The 20,991-nt window shown below is 27.7% G+C and overlaps 3 protein-coding genes across 20 annotated transcripts in view; 1 reads left to right on the forward strand and 2 right to left on the reverse strand.

Annotated features, from left to right (window-relative positions):
• The window catches only part of LOC412865 (collagen alpha-2(IX) chain), a 328,107-nt gene extending 320,243 nt beyond the window's left edge, over nt 1-7,864 (forward strand). For 9 of the 14 annotated variants that reach the window (XM_006564334.3, XM_006564337.3, XM_006564340.3 and 6 more), the window contains 12 exons: nt 381-772; nt 1,702-1,713; nt 2,014-2,118; nt 3,557-3,812; nt 4,066-4,185; nt 4,337-4,431; nt 4,514-4,606; nt 5,017-5,139; nt 5,251-5,265; nt 5,431-5,625; nt 5,742-5,857; nt 6,169-7,864. In XM_006564334.3, coding sequence (XP_006564397.1) covers nt 381-772; nt 1,702-1,713; nt 2,014-2,118; nt 3,557-3,812; nt 4,066-4,185; nt 4,337-4,431; nt 4,514-4,606; nt 5,017-5,139; nt 5,251-5,265; nt 5,431-5,625; nt 5,742-5,857; nt 6,169-6,463 — 1,817 coding nt within the window. In that variant the 3' untranslated portion in view covers nt 6,464-7,864. The remainder of the gene's footprint in view (nt 1-380; nt 773-1,701; nt 1,714-2,013; nt 2,119-3,556; nt 3,813-4,065; nt 4,186-4,336; nt 4,432-4,513; nt 4,607-5,016; nt 5,140-5,250; nt 5,266-5,430; nt 5,626-5,741; nt 5,858-6,168) is intronic. The other 5 variants (XM_006564335.3, XM_006564338.3, XM_006564339.3 and 2 more) reach the window with 4 other exon arrangements.
• A 738-nt stretch (nt 7,865-8,602) lies between these two features.
• On the reverse strand, nt 8,603-11,569 carry LOC409647 (THO complex subunit 1). Of its 4 annotated transcripts, none has more exons than XM_006564345.3 (9): nt 11,417-11,569; nt 10,632-11,324; nt 10,252-10,499; nt 10,078-10,104; nt 9,707-10,006; nt 9,482-9,631; nt 9,250-9,397; nt 8,922-9,155; nt 8,603-8,846 (listed from the first exon to the last, which is right to left on the reverse strand). In XM_006564345.3, exons 1-9 carry the CDS (start codon nt 11,450-11,452, stop codon nt 8,691-8,693), a joined length of 1,992 nt encoding a protein of 663 aa, XP_006564408.1. In that variant the 5' UTR covers nt 11,453-11,569; the 3' UTR covers nt 8,603-8,690. The 4 variants fall into 4 exon arrangements, with proteins under 4 accessions (XP_006564408.1, XP_006564407.1, XP_393145.3 ...); XM_006564344.3 differs by having other exon boundaries at nt 8,922-9,158; XM_393145.6 differs by lacking the exon at nt 10,078-10,104.
• A 3,558-nt stretch (nt 11,570-15,127) lies between these two features.
• Nucleotides 15,128-20,322, reverse strand: LOC412866 (E3 ubiquitin-protein ligase SMURF2). Of its 2 annotated transcripts, none has more exons than XM_006564347.3 (13): nt 20,155-20,322; nt 19,200-19,238; nt 19,018-19,126; nt 18,805-18,938; nt 18,439-18,703; nt 17,887-18,353; nt 17,553-17,802; nt 17,341-17,483; nt 17,065-17,252; nt 16,592-16,989; nt 16,045-16,505; nt 15,799-15,986; nt 15,128-15,726 (listed from the first exon to the last, which is right to left on the reverse strand). In XM_006564347.3, exons 1-12 carry the CDS (start codon nt 20,207-20,209, stop codon nt 15,799-15,801), a joined length of 2,697 nt encoding a protein of 898 aa, XP_006564410.1. In that variant the 5' UTR covers nt 20,210-20,322; the 3' UTR covers nt 15,128-15,726. The 2 variants fall into 2 exon arrangements, with proteins under 2 accessions (XP_006564410.1, XP_396318.4); XM_396318.7 differs by having other exon boundaries at nt 17,320-17,483; nt 20,155-20,321.
• Nucleotides 20,323-20,991: the final 669 nt, after the last annotated feature.

The raw sequence follows: 20,991 nt of genomic DNA on the forward strand, positions 1-20,991 counted from the left end.
AAATATATTTCGAAATGATATATAATATTAATGATCCTTTTGTTGAATTATTATATATTAATCGATATTTGGAGATTCATCAAATCGAACATGCACGATATTTTCCTAAATAATTAATTCGCCAGAAGATAGATTTAAAAAAAACAAATTCCATTCTCATACTGAATGAGAACTCATATGAATATCGAAAAATACAAAATGATCGATTATCATCTGCTGAAAATAAAGAAAATCATTACTAAAAAAAAATACAAACACAATTTTATATCATCCTCCAAATATCATTGTATCGTCGCACAAAATTACAATTCTCCCTTTTATCTTAGCCACGTTAACGTGAACAATTACGTTCCTGGATTAATTACATACGAATTAATTAGTGTTAAGGGAAAAAGGCGACAAAGGAGAGGGTGGTGCGCGTGGTTACAAAGGGGACAAGGGCACCAAAGGCGAGAAGGGAGATAAAGGTGATTCTGGACCAGCCGGAATTCCCGGTGTAAATGGTATTCAAGGACCGCAAGGGAACAAAGGCGAGCCAGGCAAGGATGGAGTTGCCGGTGTTCAGGGAATCGCGGGTGCAAAAGGTGAAAAAGGTGAGAGAGGTCCGCCAGGAGCCACCGCTATAGCGAGTTCCGGAGACTACATCACGATCAAGGGTGAGAAGGGCGCGGAGGGGAAGAGGGGGAGAAGAGGACGCCCTGGACCACCGGGACCCGTCGGCCCACCTGGAAAGCCGGGAGCGATGGGAGAAATTGGGTTGCCTGGATGGGTGGTACGAGAAAACTTCTTTTTATTACTTCCTCCTACTTTCTCTCTCTCTATCTCTCTCTCTCTCTCTTTTTTTTATCGATCAATCCCTCTATTTCCGTTTGATTTCTTATCCGTCAATAGAATGGAGTTTCGGTAAAATTATTTTATTATCGCTTCTTTGCACGAATGATTGCGTGTTATTTAATCTTGTATGCAGTGTTATAAAATGTGTATTTTTTTTTTCCTTTTTTCTTTGTTGTTGACAGTATATGGGAGAAATAATTTTTCTTGAATTATATTTAAAATGACAAGAGGTGATGTATGAATAAGATGAAATATAATTTTACAGAGATCGTGTATCTAATGGTACTGAAAGATGTAAAATATATTGCATATGTCGTCCATATATTTGAAAAATAGAACAGTAGTCTAAAATCTATGTATAATTACAATATTTTCAGTCGTGAGAATTTTCCAATTAACTATTCTAGCTAATTTGATGTATCGTACGAGGAACAATAATCGATAACTCAAATATTAAGAGTAGAGCCAACAAGCTAAGATAAACTACCGGTGGCTTTTGACAGATTCTGTAACTTTGAGGGCTATGCGGGTCTAAGTTTCAAAGCCTTAGATCAATTGCTGGCCACCTACCTACTTTAATCTTGTAATAGACAAGTATCAATCTATAAACTTTATCAGATATAATCTCAAGACGTTAATTCTTCGTAAAAATAGTTGATGTTTTTCTTCATTTCGATATTTTAGAAAGAAAAAAATTGTTATGCACGCTTTCTGTGGAAATTTTTTTCCCAATTTTCATGAGAAGAAAGAATCGTATAATAATTATCATATACTCCCTGTTACTGGAAACAATTATCAATTAATCATTAACATATAAAGTAATAAAAATCTAAAATTACAATATGCTTTTTTCAATGCCATCCACAGAACACCATGAAAGTGAGTATCACATAACACTCTTCAATAGAAAAGATAATAGCGATACACTCGTCGCATTAATTCGAAACGTCTATCAATGAAACTTGATCGATTAATCGATTGTTATAGAGTATTATTTATCTCGATTAACAATGTAACGATCATAATCAGATCATAAAACAAGAAATCACAACAATCGAGCGAAGTGTATGCTAGATTGAACTGCATGCGAGATTAATTAAAGGTTTAATGAACGTAGAATATTCATGAGTGAAGGAAGGTAGGGTATAAGCTCTATATATCGGTAACTATTTCTAACAGGGTCGTCCTGGAACTCCCGGACTTCCTGGACCTGTTGGACCAGCGGGGCCCAAGGGAGAAAAAGGAGAACCGGGCACACCGAGCCCTTATGGAGTCTCTGTCGGCGTAAGTATTATTCATTCACAGATTGCGCTTCGAAATTGTGCGATTGAATACCCGTAAGCAATTTTCGTGTTGTCGATCGTATCAGAGAAATTTTGCGAATACCACGAAAAACATATGCGAAAAACAATTTTAAACTGTTGAAAATTTAATAGCGTGTTTCGATTAAAAAACGTAACGAAACTTTGTCGTAATATTGAATATTTTTTTAAAGTTTACATTGAAAATTAATTTTTTCTACTTTTAAATATCCATCCATCCAGCTCCGAGTTCTTGGTTTACGTTTAATCATCTCTAGCAATTGTATAAGGGAAAAGAAACACCTGGTGGATAGAAAAGAAATTGAAAAGAATAATTCGATTCAACGATGCGATATGATCTTTTAAGAGTAAAAAATATTCTATGAAAATTAATAGAGAAAATAATAGAGAGGAGATTAGCGGGGAGGAAAGGAGAATTGTTCGAGAATTTCCAACGCGAAACGAATAAAAATAATGGATGCATCTTTTATCCTATCTTGCATGATAAATTGAAATTCTACAGGATCGATTCCTGTTACAAAATTTTTCGAAATTTGCAAGTCATTCTTTTCTTCTATGCATGTAATAGTTTATGAATTTAAAAATGTTTTTTTCCCCCCTCTTTTTTTAACCCGATTCGACTCGATCTTTGCCAAGCTTGTTTAATCACCGTTACAACGCGAAACGTACGAGTTACAGCTACAAACGAGCGAACTCGAACATTTTTTAGTTGGAACGACCACTTTGTGAAACTCACGAAACTTGTAACAGTGCTCGTAGATCACCGTGTACACCCGCAAGTCTCATTGAACAAACCATAGAAAGCGCAGAGTGACGGAAATTAATGCAAGTGTGCGCTTGACGCTCGTTCCTTCTATTTTTATCCATTTCTTTTTTTTCTTTCTCCCTCTTTCTTTTTCCTCCTCGATCCTACTCTTTTTCATCTTTGTCGGCAAACGAAGCCGCGAACTCGATTTATTCGGCGTCCCAAACAGAAATTCGTCGAAATTTCGTCGCCGACAAGTGACAACCGACGAGCACGACCGAATGCTCGTGGCAGGGCTTAATTCACAACACTTTGGTTTAAAAGCTGAGCCAACGTAAGGCAAACTCGACGCTTTTATTGCGCTCTCGAATGGCTTCGCATCGACGAAAACACGTACCGAGATTTATACCGATTTGCATTTGGTGAAACTAGAAACTTTCAAGTGCTTTCTTTTTTTTTTTTTTTTTTAAGATTGCGATATGTTCATGATGTTTCTTCGTGGAAATTAATTTATATTTCAAACGTATCACGTATCGAAAAAATTACTATTCAATGCAATTTCTTCGTTTAAATTTATTGGAAATATTTTTTTTATATTATTTTCCTCCTTCCCTCAGTGATATTTTAAATTTCTCAAATTTTAAATAATTTCCAGGTAAAGGGTGATAAAGGAGACGATGGTTTCCCTGGAATTCCAGGACAACCTGGGAGGGAAGGTCAAAGAGGGCCACCAGGACCTCCAGGACCACCTGGACCACCATCTCAAGGAAATTATATTCCAGTCCCGGGACCTCCAGGACCTCCTGGGCCACCAGGTCCGCCTGGATTATCTTTAATCGGACAGAAAGGAGAGCCAGGAATCGGAAGAAGTCACATCTTTGGTGAAAGAGATTATTATGGAGTTAGACAAGGTAAAAAAATATTATTAGACATGATAAAATAATATCAGAGTTTAATAAAAATATTGTAATCATCATTATACGAATACAAAGCAAAAATTTATCTACAATGTTGTTCGTTTAAAATATTTTTTGAATATCTATTGTATTAATGATTCGATGCTTATGATTTAATCAAAGATATTTAATTAAAAATATATAGAAAAACATAAATTTATAACTTCAGAATTTAATATAAATTTTAAAAATACAAATATCTTGTTAGTTCAAAGTGTTAAAAAAAAACACATTCCATATCCTACGCTGCAAGGACCAAGAACTAGTCTAGATGAACTGAAAGCACTGCGGGAATTAAAACAATTGAAGGAACTAAAAGAACATTTAGGTAATATATGCTAGATTTTAAATATCATAAAAAAAATCCCTAAAGACACATTATTTTTCTTCATGTATTCTGAATTCGAAAAATTATATAATAAATATAATGCATCTCTAAAACTGCCTTCTAATTCTATAATCTATAAAATTTTTATAAGGTGCTGGAACAACTGCAACCAGAGGTCCTCTCGAAAGCACAACGAAGATTGTACCAGGAGCAGTAACTTTTCAAAATACCGAAGCTATGACAAAAGTAAATGAATTCTACTGTTTTAAAAATTCATTTTGCATAATTTCAATAATATATAAATATTTTAATCTTGTTATATTTTTAGATGTCTGCCGTGAGCCCAGTTGGAACATTAGCTTATATTATAGATGAACAAGCGCTACTTGTTAGAGTGAACAATGGCTGGCAATACATTGCAGTTAGTATAAAATTTTTCTATATATTGTAAAATTGTAAAATTTATATAAATTCTAAACAAGATACAAAAGAATGTTTCTTTAAATTTACTTTTTTTCATTTTAAATTTTAATATCCTTAAATTCAAATTTTTAAATTTAAATTATAACACTGATTTAATATATATCTATTAATATATATATCTGCTTGATATTTCTAATTTAAATAGATTGTAAACTAAAATACTCGATTATTAATTTAAAATATATATCTTGTTAAATAAAATTTCTTTATGTCATCATTGAAATTATTCTAAATTCTAATATATAATATATTATAATAATATCTAAATTCCTTAATCTTATCCTTAATTTAGTGTTCAGTTATTTAATAGTATCCTTTCAATTCAAATATTTATACTATGTTGCATAGTTGGGCTCACTTTTACCAATAACTACACCAGCACCACCGACTACATCACCACCCCCGGTGAATCCACCTTTTGAGGCTTCTAATCTGATCAATCAAATACCCGTAAAAGCAGATGGAACAGGGGTGAGTATTCTATATCTTAATCCTGTTGAGCACAAAATTTTATCGATAAAAATTAAACTAATATACTATCTAATTTTGATTGAATAATTTTCCTACTATACTACTACGAAGTGGTATCCACGAATGGTAAGACATCAAGAGGATTAATTTTCTCATATTTTTCTTTTTAATTTTTGTTGTTAAAAATACTCCGTTTCATTTTGTTTTCAAGATAAAAAAATTTATATTCTTTTCGTTTCCTAACATTAATAATAAATACAAGAACATCACATTGATATTTACAATTTTCAGTTACGAATGGCTGCTTTGAACGAACCCTTTACCGGGGACATGCACGGTGTACGAGGAGCTGACTACGCTTGTTATCGACAAGCGAAGCGAGCTGGTTTGAGGGGTACATTCCGCGCATTCCTCAGCTCTAGAGTTCAAAATGTTGACAGCATCGTGAGGCTCGGAGATCGAGATTTGCCTATCGTTAACATAAAAGTAATTTACCATCTAAAATACATTAATTCTGATATAAAATCTATTTGTGAAAAATTCTTTCAGTAATTTTCTATGAATGTATCACATATATTACAAAATACTTTTTGATTCGTCAGGGGGACGTTCTCTTCAACTCGTGGAAGGAAATGTTCAACGGAAACGGGGCCTATTTCTCACAAAACCCAAGAATCTACAGTTTCAATGGGAAAAATATCCTCACTGATTTTGCATGGTAAATAAGATAGAAATAACATTGATAGAAGAAAAAATTTAAAATTTTTTTATAAAATCTACATCTAACATGATTTTTTTAAATAAAATTTTAATGTTATATTTTTCAGTTGAAAAATGTTAATAATTTATAACAATTATAGTCTTTCAATTAAACAATAAGAATAAAAATAAAGATTAATAGAAAATCATTTCAAAAAAAGAAAGAAGATTTATATTGTTAAAACAAATGTTTCTATCTAAACAATTAAAATTATATTGTAACATTGTAACTATCAAATTTATTATAATTATCATTTTCTGACATTTCAGGCCAGAAAAAGTGGCATGGCACGGATCACATAAATTAGGAGACCGAGCGATGGACACGTATTGCGACGCTTGGCATTCAAGTAGTTCAGATCGTTACGGATTAGGATCACCGTTAACAGGAGGACGCCTCTTGGAACAAGTTCGTTATTCCTGCGACAACAAGTTCGCGCTACTCTGTATAGAAGTAACCAGCGAGACCACAAGGAGGAGGAGAAACGCCGAAATTGCGGAGGACGAGGACGAGATGTCGGAAAACGATTACAAGGAATACTTGGATTCTCTGATGGAAGACTAACCTTTATACCATTTCCTTCCTAATCTTTTTATTCCTTTCTTTCTCTCTTCTTCTTGTTCTTCTTTTTCTTCTTTCTTCTTTCTCTATCTTTTAACATAAACTATTTGATAACAGCATCATTGTATAAATAGAAATCGAGATGAGTAAATCATATATTGTTCCTGTTTAATTAACTAGTGAAAAAGAATGGACAAAAAGAAAGAAACATAAAACAAGCATTCAAACATAGTTTATCAACTAAATGCAATGTAACATACCATCTCATTTCTAATCATAAAATTTACTTGTAATTCACAAGATTATATCTTTATCGAGTCATTAACCAACGCTTTAAACGAATTTCCGTTCTCTCTTTAAGAAATAAGACTGATCGTTTAGACATCGTTAATCAGTGTTTCATATCAATTACTTCGCCTATACTCTTAATCCGTCATCATTATCAAGCGTCAAATAAAAACTCGATGCTATTAGGAGTTCCCTACATCACAATAAACGTCCAGTACTTATATCATTGCTACAGAGAGGAGATTCTTCGAAGCGTGATCAAGATGTTCACCCGAGTCACAATTTACCGTTAAGGTATTAAAAGAAAAAAAACGGGACAAAAAAAAAGAAGATAAACTAATGATTATCTTACGACCTAATAAAAATGTCGGAGTTCATATCCGCAATCGAATTGCATTTACACTTTAGCCAATACATATGAGTGTGTATGTTAGATGTAAGAAACAAGTTGATAAAAGAAAAAAAGGATTCCGTAAAAGATTATTGAGTTTTTTGCATTTGGAATCCGGATTTATGCTCTGTGTATAATTTGTGGCGGACACGATGCGATAGTATTATATATATAATTGCATGAATGTATGAAGCTGCAGATTCATAGACGTAACATATGTATATGCAGCAAAAGAATTATTTAGAAATTGAATTGTGAATAATTATGAATTACGCTTCGAAAATTATTCGGCATATATGTAGCAATATTTTATAACTTACGTATAGTTCTTGTTTAAAAAGAAACACGTTACTACTCACAAACTATCGTTGTCTTAATCGTCGTTGGCCTCTGCTTTTACATCGAGCATAAATCGAGTCTAAGTCAGTGTCTATAATTCGAAGATACGATATATTACTAATATTAAACTAATTTATTACGATTAGATAGAGAAAACGTCGGTCTATACCTTTAGGTTGTCAGCATGCTTGTTGGCGAATCAATTTCATATCGGAAAATAAAGAAAGAAAATTTCCTCGATGCCATAATGTAGATCTTGACGTACCGATGTAAAACCAATTATCTTTCGATATAGTTTGCACCGACGACTGTTTTAGTTCGAAATTTTGTATTATTTGTACACTTTATTATTGTCTTTCTAAATAAAAAACGGAAAGTACATTTAATGGAGTCTTGAATCGAATTCGATTTATCAATGTGACTTCGATATTACATTCGATTTTCGATACTCTAATGAATTTGAAAATGGATTGATCTAATTGTGCTATGTTCAGATCAGTAAAATTATTTATTATTAAAATATATACGAATTATTTCAAAGGAAGAACAGATATATATGAAATATTTAATTTTTTTAATATATTAAATATAAACATATATATAATTATTTCATTATATAAATCTTAATTTTTATTATTCTGTCAAACAACTAAATATATACTGTTCAAATCCTAAGAAATTATTCATAATTGCTAAAATGATTACAACACAATGATATAAAAGTAAGTATAATTTTTATGTATTTTTTATTAATAATTTTTATTTAATACTAATTAAAGTATATAGAATATTCATTTGTATATGGAAAATACAACAGATATGGATTCCATATACTAAAATAAAGAAAAAAATTTATATATTTGTTTATAATATAATTATTTTTGACATATTTTATATTTATATTGAAGCTACAGATCATATGTCATCTCAATTTCTTTGAAGATAAATTATTACAATACAAATCAAGTAATAATTTGAAAATAAATTCATATTAAATATACATTTTATTATTTTATATAAATTTTTTTTTTTAGTATAAAATTCATCTCTGTTGTATTTCTCACATACAACTGAACATACTAATTTCGTGATATTAAGGATTAATATTAGGATTTATAAAAAAATGTTAGAAAAAATTGTAAAAGTTTCATTCATACATTCATACTGTACATTTTTGTTTTTTTTTATAAATATTATATTTTTAAAAGATAATTAAGATTTTAAAATAGCTAATGCTTCTGTAAATTTTAAACCTTCTAAGATATATGCTAAATTTTCCATCGACGCGTCAACGTCTTCTTCCGCCCAAATTTCCAGCATATTTTTACACTGCTCGTATGGCGTTGGCTTACCTTGAAAAAATGAAATCTAGAAAAAAAATATATAATTATAGCTTATAATTTTTCTTTTATATATATATTATATATTTAGATATTTATTTACTTCTTCACTTGTATAACCAAATTTGGTTGCTAATTTTTTCCAATCGTTTTTCAAAATTTCTGACAGTCTCGCTACCATTTCAGGTGTCACTTTTGTTAGTTTTCGTCCTTTTGTATCGGTACTTTCGGTTTCAACTTGCTCATTATCTTGTTTAAGAACATCTTCATTAAATTCCTGATCATTTGCTTCTGGTGGTGGAGTCTCCTCCGTTTCTAATTTTATATCTGACTGTGTCTGCTTTCAAAGTTAAAATAATTCATTTTTAAATTTAGGCATTAATATATAAGAACATAATATAAAAATAATAAAATAATAGTGTTATACTTACTGGACGATCTTTAGCAATTTTTTTAATCATTGTTTCTAAATATTCAGGAAGTTTATTAATAGGATAATTCCCATGAACAAAAAAATGGGGACTACGTCTAGCCAATAATCTTAATGCTCTCCAACCGAAATTTCCATCATTTACTTTCCTGTAATAAATAACAAAAATAATCAACATGTAATTTTTTAATTAAATTTAATAATATGAAATACATATGTAAAAGAATATTTACTTGTATTCATCTTCTACCATTGCATTGGGATCTAATTGCATAATAGCTTCTTCAAAATATGTTTCTAAAGATGGAAGAAAATCTCTTTCTTTGGATTTACATGCTTCAAGATTATTGGGACACAGATTCCATAATTTTGTAAGTTCTGGGCTACAAATAATAAAATTGAATTGCATATTTAATATGAAAATAAAATATAATAAATTTTTTTAAATGATTGCTTACTTTCCCATATGATATTTTCCAACTGTTTGAGCATCTCTAATAACATCTCCAATTCTGCGTTTTGGCCTCTTTGGTTTCCTTAAATCTTCTATATCAGTGCTAGAATCTGGAGCTGGCTTTTTGAATGCTGGACATCCTTCATTTTTCCAAGCATTCCAATGCTCTTCGCGTTTTAATATATTTTTAACAGTTTCTGCAAATGTAGGACCATCAGGAGGTGTTTCTGTCAATAAGGCATACACTTGCTCTGTGGTTGCTTTTACCCAGTCTACTTGGTCAGGTTTCAGTTCATGTGTTTCACTTAAAAAATACAAAAGTTATTGAGACTCTGAGATATTGATAACTTGAAACACTATTTAAGGAAAGCAGACCTTGTCTCATAGCCACTGGCAAGGAAGCTTTGGAAAACAAACATCGTTTTATAGCTTTCAAAGTCATTTTACTAATGATTTATTTAAAAATGTGCAATTCTATCAAAAGGAATTGTGAATTCAATTGTAATAAAATATAGTATATAAAAATGTATATAAATTATAGATACTTACGCTTTAAATTTAACAGTGCTATTAAGATATTGGAAAAGAATGAGAAATTGCAATAATACATATCGCCTGAAATTTGAATCAGATAATTGTAGTTCCAATAATTTCTGATTTGTCAAATATTTTGCAAAATAAGGAGTTTCTTTATGGGATCCTTCTATAGAAGAATCAACTTTAATACATGTTGAAGGATAATTACGTTGTTCTTCTAATTTAAAAGATGAAAATGCAGATAATACGCTTGAAGCATGCTGAAAAATTATATATAAAAAATAATAAAAGATATATAAAAGATTATGACAAAAAATATAATTATATTTTAATAATTATACTAATATAAAATTATAATTATACTAATATAAATTTATAATATTTAAACTTACTGCTGAAAATACTTTCCAGTGCATTTTCTGATAACATTGATTAGGATTTCTAAAAAAATCTTGAAGTGCCCAAAATTTTCTATATAAATTATAATCAATTGGCACTTTAGTTTCTGATTTATCATCATCTTTAGTTATTTGTTCTAAATCATCTCCTTCTGATTTTTCAGAACCAAATTCTGTGTGATTTTCTAAGTTAAATTCACTAACAATATTAAGACCAGATCTCTCAGAAAAAGGAAAAAACTTAGCTAAAAATAAAAGAATTCTTCCACAAAATACAGTTTGTTGTGATCTAGATAATCTTCTAAGTAAATCATTGCACATTCTTAATAAATTATTTTTACAAGCACTAAAGAACAAATCTTCTTTCCACACAACTACATTGTTTTCAACAAAAGTAAAAAGTTGTTCACATCTATCAAGTGTCATTGAATCAAATATATCTCCAAGTAACATCACTGGCATACTTGCAGTTGCTAAATCTTTTCTACATAATTCAATACAAAATGTAATATAAGTCTCAAGTAATTGCACATTGTTCAATGCATTTTCAGATAATATTACAAGAAGCGTATCCCTTAATGCTTGATCAATTGCAGCTTTTCTATCACTATCATTTGTACACCGTTCTGTACATTTTTTTTGAAATGTCTGTATATCTGATACTTTAAAACATTGTTGTAAATAATCCTAAAAAGGCAAATGAAGATATCGTTTAAATACGTATATCATATAACCTCCGAATTATTATTAATTGTACATATATATATTATTATTCTTACACTATATTCTTTTCTTAATACTTCGAACATAGCCATTGTATAAAACAAATTTTCAAAAACTTATTTTAAATGATTTTCTTGTACTACAATTTCAAACATCACACAAATCATTACACAAATCATCACAAGATTTATTACAATTTCAAATAAATTGAAGTACGCTCTATATTATAGTATTATATGCTACCAATTTTTTAATAAATTATGTCACTAGATAAAGTCACTAGATCATTTTAATAATTTTCAATATTAAATAGATGTTTAAAATATATATATAAATTGATTTAAATAACTAATAAATAATATTTATAATATATTATTTCATACATTTATATTTTTATCATTTTTATTTATAATATATCAATTTTTTTAAATACTAATGAAATACATAAAATTACATAAAATTTTTATTCAATATTTTACGTATCTAATTGAAATTATTACTTAGAAAATAAATTTTCTATATTTTGTTTATTTTATAAATATTATTTAATTAAATATCTTAAATTTTTAAATAATCTTTTCATAATTGAAAGTAATTTCCAAATTTTTAATAAAAGAAAACATGCAAATATATATTAAAAAAAGAAAAAAAAACATATGTTTTTAGTTATGTACAATATAAAGACGAAATTAAAAAAATTCATACTTTGGATATTTTATTAAAATATACATTTCATCCAAAATACAAAAGGAAAAGATATATATACAATAATTGTGTTTCGAAGATTTTGCGCAATAATGATAATAACAATGATTATAATAGCAATAATAATAATACAATAATTGCAGTGTAACATATTCAAATTTTTTTAAAAATTTCGCGCATTGTTAGTACAGAATTTTTTTAGATCCGTGTACACATTTATAAATAAAGGATTCCTTATTATCAAGATTTTCCTTTTTTATTTTTTGAAGAAAGCAAAATTTCTATCTTCAATCTTTGGAAATTTATTCTTTTATGAATATCGATAAATATTAGCAAAATATCCTGCTATTTGATAGAATAAAATTCTATTATTGCCGAGCACAGTATACAATGTACTTAACTTGGAATTTGAAATCCGGTCACCATATATTTTTATTATGAATTTAACATTTATACAATTCAAGAGAGCATTTATACCCGTAATGCATGATACTATTAATAATTATTGAATTTAATTAAAATTACGTTCACATTTAAAATCTTATGTCACATGACAATTAGTTTATATGATATGTATTAAATCATTTTAAAATTTTGTATCTTATATATTAATATTGTCTCCTACTAAATTTCATATAATTAGACTGTTGAAAGGCTTTAAAAGCATTTTTTATTAATGAATTACATAAAAAAATAATCAAAATTTAATTGCACATTGCGATATGTAGTTAAAAGTGTGAATAATTTTTCTGATTCACATTATATTATGTAGATTCTTTTGGATTATATATGTGTAAAATATGTTTATAATTGAAAATTTTTTAAGATACTATTTATTGCATTATCGATTTATAGATCATTTATTTATAAAATATTTATACTTATTATTTTCAATATACATATACATATATATATGCTTTCTTGTTAGCAAAAGATAATGAATTAAAAAATGTTTCTAAGATGTGATAAATATTTAAAGATTTGAATAATTTAAAACTTGGCAATATGCCTTTTCTATTTTAAATGGTGACCTTTTTATTTTTTTTCAATTATAAAAGTTATTTGTTCTATAATAATCTATGCATATATTCATAAAATTTACATATGATCATTTTTAAATTTAATAATTTCAAAATTAATAATTGTTTTTCTTAAGATTGCATGCAATATTATTTTTTATTTCAAAATATGATGGGCATAAAATGTGTTATTTTTTTTCATTGATATCAACTCCAAGGCACTATTAAGGCCTTTATTCCCATCAGATATGATAAAAATTAAAAAAAGTTTAAAATAGAATTGTGGGAGACTCTTATTGTGCTTATCATAACTCAATTTAAAAAATATTGTAATAATAAATTTAAATCTTAAGATAAATTTAAGTCTTCTTAGAAATTTGAATTAAGTCTTATAATATTAGCTTCATAAAATGAAAAAAATATGAATAATATTGCATGATTCGATATTTTCAAATCAACAATATTAATCATGGATTTTAATACTGTCTTATATTTAATTATTATTTAAATGATAGTTATCATTGTTGCATTTTTATCATTTAAATAAAATAATTGGTTCGTTTATTATTATATATCATTCAATATGCAAAGAATAATATATTATATCATTGTTTTATTACCAATTTTATTGATAATTAATGAAATTAATAGTAAAATTTTCAAAAAAGGCAAGAGCAAAGTAATCAGACCGTATTTCAAAACCGAAAACGGGTGATACTTTTGCACATTTAAATATAAAATACAACGATTTCTTTTTAAATAAAATTATTAAAACACATTTTGACATAAATGTTTAAAAAAGCACAAATAGACAAATATATTTAAAATTAATTCACTACATAAGTGTCTCCCACTACTTCTTCTCTTTCTCGATATGTTTGATCACAGTTATGTGCAAAATAAAATACAATAATGCAATAATAATACAAAATAATGATTGGTGCTATCAGCAATTAGATATTTTTTACAATAAAAGTAAATACTAGAGACTAAATGAATAGGTTGTTGTGATAAATAAGTGTCTTTCTCTATGCTTTACTAAAAGCTAGTAAAGTATAGATATTATTTTGTGGTCTTCTATAACAAAAAGAGTCAATTCGAATAAAACTTTTAACTTTACATAAACTAATCGAATAAACTCTTTCCTTAAATATGTGTTCAATTTTTTTAAATTAAAGCTAATGTACACAATTCACGATTTAGCCTACGTTAGAACCGATGCGTTTTTATTGTGCAAAAACCAATTATATGGTTTACACATTTTACGCTCGAGTTAATTTTATATTAAACATTATACTATTTACATATTGTTAACGCATTCGGTACTATTAGTTTCTAAACAAGCAACAATAATTTTCGCACAATTCAAATTGTGCTGCAACAATAAAATTTGCTGATTACATTACAAAGTTCCTCGAAGCAAGTGTTCATATACCAATGATAATAATTTTTAATACTGAGACTATTCATATCATTCTTCTTCACAACCGATAAAAATTATATTTTTTTCGTTAATTTCAATTCTAATTAAATTAATTTAATATTTTGTTTAATAATCTTGAATCAATGTGATTGACATTTAATCAAAATTAATTATGTAAAAATCAGCATGAACTTAAATATTAAAAATATTTATCAAATTTATTCATAGAATCTCAAACACTTGCATATTTATAGTATATACGAAATTTATATTTTTTTCTTAGTTGCAATGATATTAATTTGAAATGATATATTATAAAATACTAAATTCCCAGCACACACTACTCTTTTAATCAATATTTGACTATAATAACATGAATTTGAGTATATACTTTTAATTCATTACTAAATTCTATTATTTTAAAAATTGTTAATATAGAATTAATTGACTGTGCATATTGTAATTACATTTGATTAAACAGAAATTGAAAACTTTCGAAAATGAAATACAGTGTTCCACTGACTTAAAATTCATTGCAGATAATATTATAGATTTTTATTATGAGATTTTTAAATAATTGTTTTATTTTTTGCTTTCTTTATTATTTTTTCTTTTTAATATTTTTATTTAATATAAAATATTAACATGAATATATTTTGATTGAACAATGTTTTTCATTATATGAAAGAATTCATTTTCCATACATATTTGTGCATGCATGATTTTTATATTTTTTATCGAAAATAATAAAGTTAATTCTTTGATGATGATCTTAAATAATAAGTAAATTATTGATTGTAAAGTTAAGATGGAAAATGCGATTAATATAAATAAAATAAAAGTTTAGGCCAATCAATATTTACCTCAATGAAATTATAATTTTTGCACATCTCTATCAGTCATTGAATAATAAATAGTTAAAGACCAATATAATCAAAACTTCTGAGGAACCATTCATTAAAATCTTCATGGACGAAGTGTGTAAATCACAAGAGTGTTCACATAATGTACCAATCGACAATCACTTAGAAGTCATTATAACCATCAAGGCCATTTTATCATTTGTACAAAACATTGTCAGATTATTTCTGACATTTTACGTATTAACATTTTCATTCTATAATACTAACTCTTTGCATATCCTCATACATAACATCTCTTGGTACTTCAAAAGTTTATTTTTAATTTAACGACAGTAGAATTTGTCGACAAATATTTCCTATTATAAAAATATGCAATTTTAATAATTATATAAAAAAATATATTAATGAATTAATATCATCATTTTTACCTATTCAACAGCGAAACCACAAGTTTCTTCAACTGCTTGTGTAAGTTTATCAAGCATTTTTTGATAACTTGGATAACTTTCTGGAATATCTATTCTATTGAAACAGGTATGCGCTTTTGGTAAGTTTTCACTTGGCGCATCAACAGCATGAATTGTAAATAATCGTGGACCAGCGGCTCCTGTAGATCCTATAAAAATATGTATTATTATAAAAAAAATCAAATAACCATTGATTCGTTTATTTACCTTGTAAAGCTTTGAAACCTTGCAAAGGAACTCGAGAACTTCCAGTAACAAATTGGAGTAATCGAGCTCGCATTTCTTCTCCATAAGATTCCACTATTTGCCAAAACCATTTTACTACTGGTGTATCAGGTGTACAATGTTTCAATCGTGTATGCATCTTCCAATCATTAATATCGATAGTTCCTAAACCACCAATGACCAATTCTAATTCTCTTTCATCAAAAGGTCTTAATAGTTGAGGTGGAATTAATTCATGGAATCCTTTTTGTAATGCCAGGAATTGTTGTTCAATTCCTCGCATAAAACGATAGTTTACATATAAACGAACATATTCTTTTTTATTTTCCTCAGTTACAGGAATGTCTTTACCACCTGGCTTAAGTTCATGATTTTTCAACACTCCAAAACTACTATGTTCTACTGAAAACGTAGCATCTAATACTCCATCTATACTATTTTCTCTAATTAATAAAATAATATTTTAACAATTTTTAATAAAAATTATATACAATTATTGTTTTTTTTTTTTTTTTTTTTTTTTACTTACAACATCCATGTAAGACTTCTATGTAATTCTGGATCAACTCCTTCTATATCAGTAAGAGTAATTGCTTTATTAAGCAACATTTTATAAAATGGAGTTGTAAAACCTCCGTCTATATGATGACCATGAAAAACAGCAATTCCTATAATTCTGCCAGCAAAATGGAAATATGATAAATGTTCTGGATTTATTCCTGAATCTGGATTAATTTGAAGTGTATAATTATCATCTCTTGAATATTGGAAAAGTCCATATTGTGGATTTAACATTTCGTGTGATAATAAATATAGCCATTCTCTAGCTACTCCACCATAATCGAGACCTTCTTCACCTCGAAATTTTACCATAAGTCTTTTTCGCATGTCTTTTGGTCGCATTTTCATTATTAATCTATATGACTCCTATATTTAAAAAAAACGTATATATTACTAAATTATTATAAATTTTGCAAATATCAAATATAATTAAACACTCACTTCAAATATTTCATTTCTTGATACCTCAAGTCTACAATGTCCACTTTGAGGTTGAAGAGCATTTAATTCTGCTCTCAAACATTTTAATTTTGCCACTAGATCTCGTTTATATTTCGGCAAAAGTTCATTATCCATTAGTTCCTTTGGTAATTCTGATACAGTTTGAGCATTTTGAGCCGTATTTTCCACTAAAATAAATATATTAAATATGTTAGATTTATAAAACCAAGAAATTAATATTAAGAAAATTCTTACATGTTGGAGAGTTATTATTACTTCCATTCTCTGTTCTCGATCTTTGCTGAACAATATTGCATTGAATACTTGGAGATGCAGGTGTCTCTATTTCTGTAGATTCATTTATAGTTGCCGAATTATTTGAATTACTCGTTGTTTGATTAGTACTATTTTGTCGTCTACTATAATAAAAACATAATTTTATAAATTAAATAATTGTGAATTAAAATGTTTTCATTTTTTTAACTTACTTTAATAAATTGCTTATGATTTGACTGGATAATCTTGGATCAGTAAATTGTGTAGTTCTATTATTATGATCTACAAAATAAACACGACCACTTTGGGTCTGTCGCATTTCCCATCCGCTCGGTAATGGCCCAAGTTCATTTGCTAATTCATTTGCTGGTAAATCACGAGGTATTCTAGGATCGTGCCACGTAGATGATCCCGTTGGCACATGATAAAAATACACTTGACCTTGTTGTGTTTTTCTCATTTCTACAATATCCATTTGACAATTTTTTATTCGATTTATATATTTATGTATTTACATATACAACATTTTTTAATTTTAATACTCACCATAACCTCTTGGTAAATCTGGTGGTTGTGGAGGATCATATCTCCTTTCATTATTAATCATTACACTATTTCTATTTCTATTACTTCGATTAGGCCTTCGTGGTTGAGCATTGTTAATACTACGATCTGATCTAACATTTCCATTTTGATTACCATTTTGTTCATCACTTGCTCTAATTGGTCTTCGTTCTCTTGATGAAGCAGGTGTTACATTTCTTGTATTATGTTGATTTTGTTGTGTATTTCTATTTTGCTGTTGAGTAGGTGTATTTCTTGGAGTATTTGGAGTAGAACTATCTCTACTAGGTGTTCTACTAGGTGTTCCATCTCCATTCCATTCAGGTGTGCATCTGGTAGGACTTTCAGTTCTTAAATTAGGAGGACTTCCACTGCCACTGGGAGAAGTAGGTTCAGAAGAAGGTAATGGTGGTGGTTCAGGTGTAGTTGGTATTATACCATTAGTAGGTCTATTATAATAAATTAAAATGTACATTATAAATAAATTTAGTCATATAAAAAGAACAATTTTTGAAAAAACAAAACAAAACTTACCGTGCATTTGGACGAATCCATTGTGTAGTTCTGGTATAATGGTTAACATAATAAAGTCGACCACTTCGAGTTCTTCTTTCTTCCCATCCATCTGGTAAATCAGTTGGACAGCTCAGATCTCCAAGAACATCAACAACTGCATTATGACCCACTGTATTACTCACAGCACCATTATGACCATCTCGTGATAAAAGAGATACTACAACTTCTCCTTTAACTACATCTGTGTCATCTGAATGTGCTTTGCAAAGATCTAATCGTTGATCTATAAAATAATTAAATTTAAAAATTAAATATATTATATAATATATTAAATTATACTAATAATAGCATAGCATTCAAATAAATAAATAAAATAATAATTACATCCTGTATCCTTGAGTCTTTGAATTGTATTGGATAATATTCGTACACATCCTAAAAATCCTCCACCTTTTTTTTTATGAATTTTTTTATGATTCCAAACTGATATAGTAATACCATCATCTTTTCCAATGTATCTGTAGAATATTAAGAATTCATGTAATTTTATATATAAAAAATTATATTTATATTATAATTAAAAAGATTAATAATTACAGATCATAATGTTGATTCCACATGGGATCTAGAGTTGCCTTGCATGTATGTGTACTATGACACTGACCTGAACCATCAACAGTTATTTTAGCAAAAGGATCCGGTAGGCCTGAAATAAAATTTTTACTTTATCAATATATTTTTTTACAACATATTTTTTTTTCAATATAAAAAATACTCACGAAATAGATCTTTTCTGGCAAGATTACGGGCACATAAAACTGTAAATATACATAATCAATATTTAAGTTTATTTTGACTAATATATTTTTATGATATAAATAATAATCAAACACACACATATCCTTAATAAGAGGAAAATAACATAATAATAATTTATGGAATAATTTATAGAATAACAATTTTATAGAAAATAAACATATGTAAATATTAATTTTAATATCTTCTTGGTATCTATTAATTTTATTATTTGATACTTTTTGATGAATATTAGATAATAATATATAATTTAATCAAATTAATACAGAATTATACAAGAAAAATTTTTTATTATAAATCCTTCATTATAAATAATACAATGATACTAATCACAAATTAACATATTTAAAATCAATTTTGAAATGAAAAATATTAATCATATATTCGTTTAAAAAATATTAAAGCTTTTCATCAGCTTTACTACATGTCTGACATTTATTAATTAGGCCTATTCACATTCGATTATGAGCTCGGTAATATACTCCATTGAATCAATTAATAAGAAGCATTTTTTAAATAAAAAATGTTAGTAATATATCATGTTTTCTGGTTGTTGTTAATTATTGAGGGAGAATCAATGCGGGTATGACAAGTTCACCAAAATTAACATCTTGTCTATGGTCTCCCGGAGTGCTCACGGTGGGGTCTTGACCTCTGATAGGGAGTTGCCATAACCAAAGGACGAAAACCCTAGTCAAATCTTTTTGCGTATTTTTCTTCTCATACTAATTGAATAATATACAATATTCATAACAATTTTGACATTATTCAAAAACAGCCCCCTGTAAGGATTATAACAGAACTACATAAGGGACACATAACAAATCAAGATGAGAAAGATCACAACGCGTGTTGGCTGTCGGCCGACTTTCACACTCCTCTCTCGTTAGATTCATCATCTTTTCTTAATAAACTCACTCGTCAAACGAATCTTCATGGCCCCGTTCCTCTTGCTACCGCCCGGATTCGACATTTTCCACGCACATTTAACGCTTTCTACCGAACATCGGCACTCTAATTAGTAAATAAAACTGCTGCTCGAAGCGGCGGTGCAATCTGCACACACGCAACTATGCACAATCGATTTGCAGTTGTTCGATCTTACCGACAATATCGACTCAAACTTTTATCGATTCAAGCGTCTCGAAATATATCGAAAGCAAATTGCGATCTATTAGACTATTAGGATTAAAATAAAAAAAAATTAAATAATAAAAATTATATAATTATATAATAATATTATATAATAATATTTATATAGAATTAATTCATAAATATATTTTTCTATATTATATGAAACTATGAAATTATTAACGCAATATAATAAATGTCTTCTAATAAGATTACTTCCTATACAATATAATTTCATAATTTTTTAAAAAATAAATTTTCATTTAAGTACATTATAACTTTTAAAATTTTAATTTTTTTTAAAATTCGTTTAATATTAAAAAATATTTATATAATGATAATATTTATCTAATATTGAACAAAAAAATATTTTTTTCTTAACAAAATCTCATATAATGTAAAACATATTTAAAAAAGAATTAAATACAATAATTTATTTTATCAAATTATATATTTTAATTTTACACGTTACATTATATTTATTTGTTTATATTTTATTAAAAAGTTATATTTTTGATATTTTTAGAAATTAATGATTAAAAATCAATGATTAAATCGAATATCAGTAAGAATATTATAATGTTTATAAAAGATTGATTATTAATATAAAATGATAAAAAAAAA

This window comes from Apis mellifera, linkage group LG11 (genome assembly GCF_003254395.2).
Source record: "Apis mellifera strain DH4 linkage group LG11, Amel_HAv3.1, whole genome shotgun sequence".
NCBI classification, from domain to species: Eukaryota; Metazoa; Arthropoda; class Insecta; order Hymenoptera; family Apidae; genus Apis; species Apis mellifera.